General features: G+C 42.0%; 1 protein-coding gene across 1 annotated transcript; it reads right to left on the minus strand.

Annotated features, from left to right (window-relative positions):
- Positions 1-358: 358 nt before the first annotated feature.
- On the minus strand, positions 359-2,503 carry ERRFI1 (ERBB receptor feedback inhibitor 1). The gene is made up of 3 exons (XM_008940563.1): positions 2,308-2,503; positions 2,125-2,201; positions 359-1,557 (listed from the first exon to the last, which is right to left on the minus strand). The coding sequence occupies exons 1-3, from the start codon at positions 2,427-2,429 to the stop codon at positions 359-361; spliced, it is 1,398 nt and encodes a 465-aa protein (XP_008938811.1). The 5' UTR covers positions 2,430-2,503.
- Between the last annotated feature and the right edge of the window lie 869 nt (positions 2,504-3,372).

Raw genomic sequence — 3,372 nt, forward strand, 5'->3', positions numbered from 1 at the left:
CTGTTGTCAACTTTATAAGTGACTCTTAAGCAAAGCTAGATTGATTTTTATTTTTGTTGTTGATAATGCGACTACCAAATATGTTCCTCTAGGTAGCATATAACTGGCCAACTGTGACTACTATCCCTCCATATGTTTCTATGGAATCTTTGTAGATTTTCAGCTATATATACCAAGACAAAAAACAATCTTAAGAAACATATCAGAGATATGCAGCATAAGAGGACTTTACCATCCACTTTCCAGTTCTCAGAGGACAAACTGGTCCTACTTCATTATCTGAGAACCTTAAGAAATCTGTAACATGATAAAGTTCAGCTTCATCCTGAAAACTGAGCTGAGGCTGTGCTCCCAGGGACTATGGGGAAACCACGTAAGACAGGTGTTTTCGTTTCAGATGACCAGCTATGTCCATTCTAGGCTTTGAGTCCAGTTTTGTTGGGGTGGAAGTGGCTGTGCAGTCACCAGACCAGGACTGAACCTCTGTGTTAGAGCTACTTTCTTCTGCTTCTCTAAAGAATTTCTCATACTTGTCCAAGTATGGAGGCCTTTCAGGCAGCAGATAGTAGTGCGTTGAACTGGCCTTCTTACCATTTTCAATAATTGGAAGAATGCAAGGGACCCTGTTGGAAGATCCTTCACTACTTTGTCTTTGTAGCGCTTTGCTGCTGACATACTTAGGATCAGGTGCAAAACTCTGGGTGGGGGGCATAACCCCGTTAAGGTATGATGGCAAGCTTTTGGGACTTGGCGTACGGGAATTGCTGCGTGACAAAGGTTCTCTTGGGGGCACTTTTGGTGGCCTGTCTTCATCACTGTATGCACTGGAAGCAACTTCTGCTGACCACCTTCTGTAATCTGGTTTGAGAGCCCTTGGTGGTATGGGAACCCTTGGTGGAATCTCTGGTTTATCTTCATCAGAGTTTGGAGAAGACCTGTTTAAGTGTCCGGACAGTCTTACTACTGGTTTATTAAGAGATCCAGCTGGCCCAGAATGGGACCTTCGCAAACGTCGATGCAGCTGCTGTGGAGGAGGATAAATACTGGATATGTATCCATTTAGGCTTTGTGTAGGGTTGGCATCTTCTGGTTTTGGTCCTGTTGGTGTATCGAAGTATGCATAGTTGATTTGTCCACAGCCCCTAAAGCTCCGCCGGCTAGGAGCACTGGATTTAAAAGGAGGAATTTCATAATCTTCTAACAAAAAGTCAGTATCTGAGCTAGTCAGGAATTCCACCTCTTTGTCAACCTCATCTGCAGTAAGGTCTTCAGAAATGGGCAGAGGGGGTAGAGGCTTGGAGCTACGGTCATTGGAAGATGCAGACAGAAACTGAATTGGCCCATTTTTTATGGGCATGTGAGGAGGTGTTTCTTCAGAAACACAGCCCATGGTTATTGACAGTTTACTAAAGCCAGGAATGAGATGGTCATCATATCTTGAAATTGGCTGTTCATTTTTGGGACTTACAGGAGATGGGCTGGATTTCTGAGATGGGACTTGAGTGAAACTTTCAGCAAAGCTGTGGTCGCTCATGGAAGTATAGTTGGAAGAGTGTCCTAAAAAGGCAAGAAAGTCTTAGAAACACTTTTCTAAGTAATTCTAGTGCACAAGTTTGCCACTCATATTTAATCATTTAATTCCTTTTAATGCAAAAGGAAGTCATATCTGCTTAATGGCTTCAGTAGTAATATGTAGCTATTATAGATCTTTTCTGACTGTGGATTTATGTGTTAAGAGAGCAGCCGATTACCTTATTGTTTTAGGCCAGTGCTCTAGTTAAATGAGGTTGTTCAAAAAACCCCAGGCATCAGCAACAGAGCTACAGCTATTAAGATCCCAGCTATGGACTACGATAGAACAAGTGCTACTTTACTAAACAGCTTTTCTGTCAGAAGTATGATGGCAACTCAGAGGCCTCCACGTACAAGGAAAAGGGGTTTTTTGTTTTATGCTTGAATAGTCATATTTTCTTGAAATGTTTGCATTGTATCGCCAGAGGGCAGCCTTCCACCCAGAATGAGAAAGTGTTCCCTGGTCTAAGAAAGACTGGAAGATTTTGGTTTTCACCCTAAGACACATCCATTACACTACCTAAATAGATGTGTTAGTCTTTTTATACTTACCAATGGACGGTAAATGTTGTTCTGTTGATGGATTCAAATTATATGCCACTGCTATAGGGTCCACATTAAAGAATGTACTGGAAAAAAAAGAAGACTGCTGTAAATAAACTAATGGTACAAGTATTCTTAACACTCATCTCATATACATGAACATGCAATAGATCAAATTTTAGTCTTACTCACTTTTCAAATCCACTGTGGCTACCCCAGCAGGTTTTCAGACTACCCATGCCTTGACTAGTGTGAAGAAATCCGTTTTTTAATGGGACTCTCATCTCCTGAGCAGCAACTCCTGCAGTTGACATTGCACGCTGCTCGCAGGTGATGTCTCACAATCCTAGAAATTCAGTCCTTGATAGATTTCCTGCAGTTTTCATTCCCTTCAAAAGAGAAAAGGACATAAGTGTCAGAAGTGCAAACCTGATGAGTCGTCAGTCTCATCTGAAATTTCTGTATTTCTAGGAATTAAATAACTCTGTAGAAATGCCTTCTGTCCTAGTATTTGCCAGTAGGAAAACTTTACCAGACTTACTTTGTGTCTGAATGCAAAATGGAAGTACAAAAAAATAGGTAATTTCTCCTACAGAATTAAACTGTACCAAAAAAAATGACAAATATGTTCAGTAGAGCTATCAATATATGGCAACTGTGCATCAGCAACTTCAGTTCTTGTACATAAGCTACTAGTTATGCAGGCAAAATAAGTTTTCCAGAACAATCTCTTCAACTTTTGTATCAGGTCTGGCGGAGTTGATTTTCCGACTGCAGACCTCCTTTTGAGTTGGGAGTTAGAAGGGTGTTGGTAACACCCATGTTGTGACTACCACTGAGCAGTGTTCACACAGCACCAAGGCTCTTTCTAAGGCAGGAGCTTGGAGGACTGTAACTAGAATGGCTGACCCAAGCTGACCAAAGGGATATTCCAGAGCATAGGACAGCAGCTCAACTATAAAGCTGGTACAAAGGGGGTGGGGGGTGCTACTCCTTGGTCCTCTGGAGCAACCGCTACATGTTTTGGAGCCCTGCTTCCCAGGAAGGGGCCAGACATCACCTGGTGATGGGAAATAGAAAATAAGTCTTTGGGGTTTTTTTCCTCCTTGCTTCCACACTCAGCATTGCTTGGATTTGCTTTCTAATTAAACTGCCCTTGTTTTCACCCACAAGGGTTTTGTCTTTATCTTATTTTCCTTTCCCCTTTTGCTCTGTGGAAAAGGGGGAGGATGACAGAGTGGCTTTTTGGGGATAACT

This window comes from Merops nubicus, unplaced genomic scaffold (assembly GCF_000691845.1).
Source record: "Merops nubicus isolate BGI_N331 unplaced genomic scaffold, ASM69184v1 scaffold5280, whole genome shotgun sequence".
In the NCBI taxonomy this organism is placed as follows: domain Eukaryota; kingdom Metazoa; phylum Chordata; class Aves; order Coraciiformes; family Meropidae; genus Merops; species Merops nubicus.

Bases quoted from the DNA above. Each gene is read 5' to 3' on its own strand.
- ERRFI1 (XM_008940563.1), bottom strand. From the start codon at position 2,429: ATGTCAACTGCAGGAGTTGCTGCTCAGGAGATGAGAGTCCCATTAAAA. The intron at 2,202-2,307 runs GTGAGTAAGACT...TTTTTTTTCCAG, and splicing joins AGCCACAGTGGATTTGAAAA to TACATTCTTTAATGTGGACC. The intron at 1,558-2,124 runs GTAAGTATAAAA...TTGCCTTTTTAG, and splicing joins ACAACATTTACCGTCCATTG to GACACTCTTCCAACTATACT.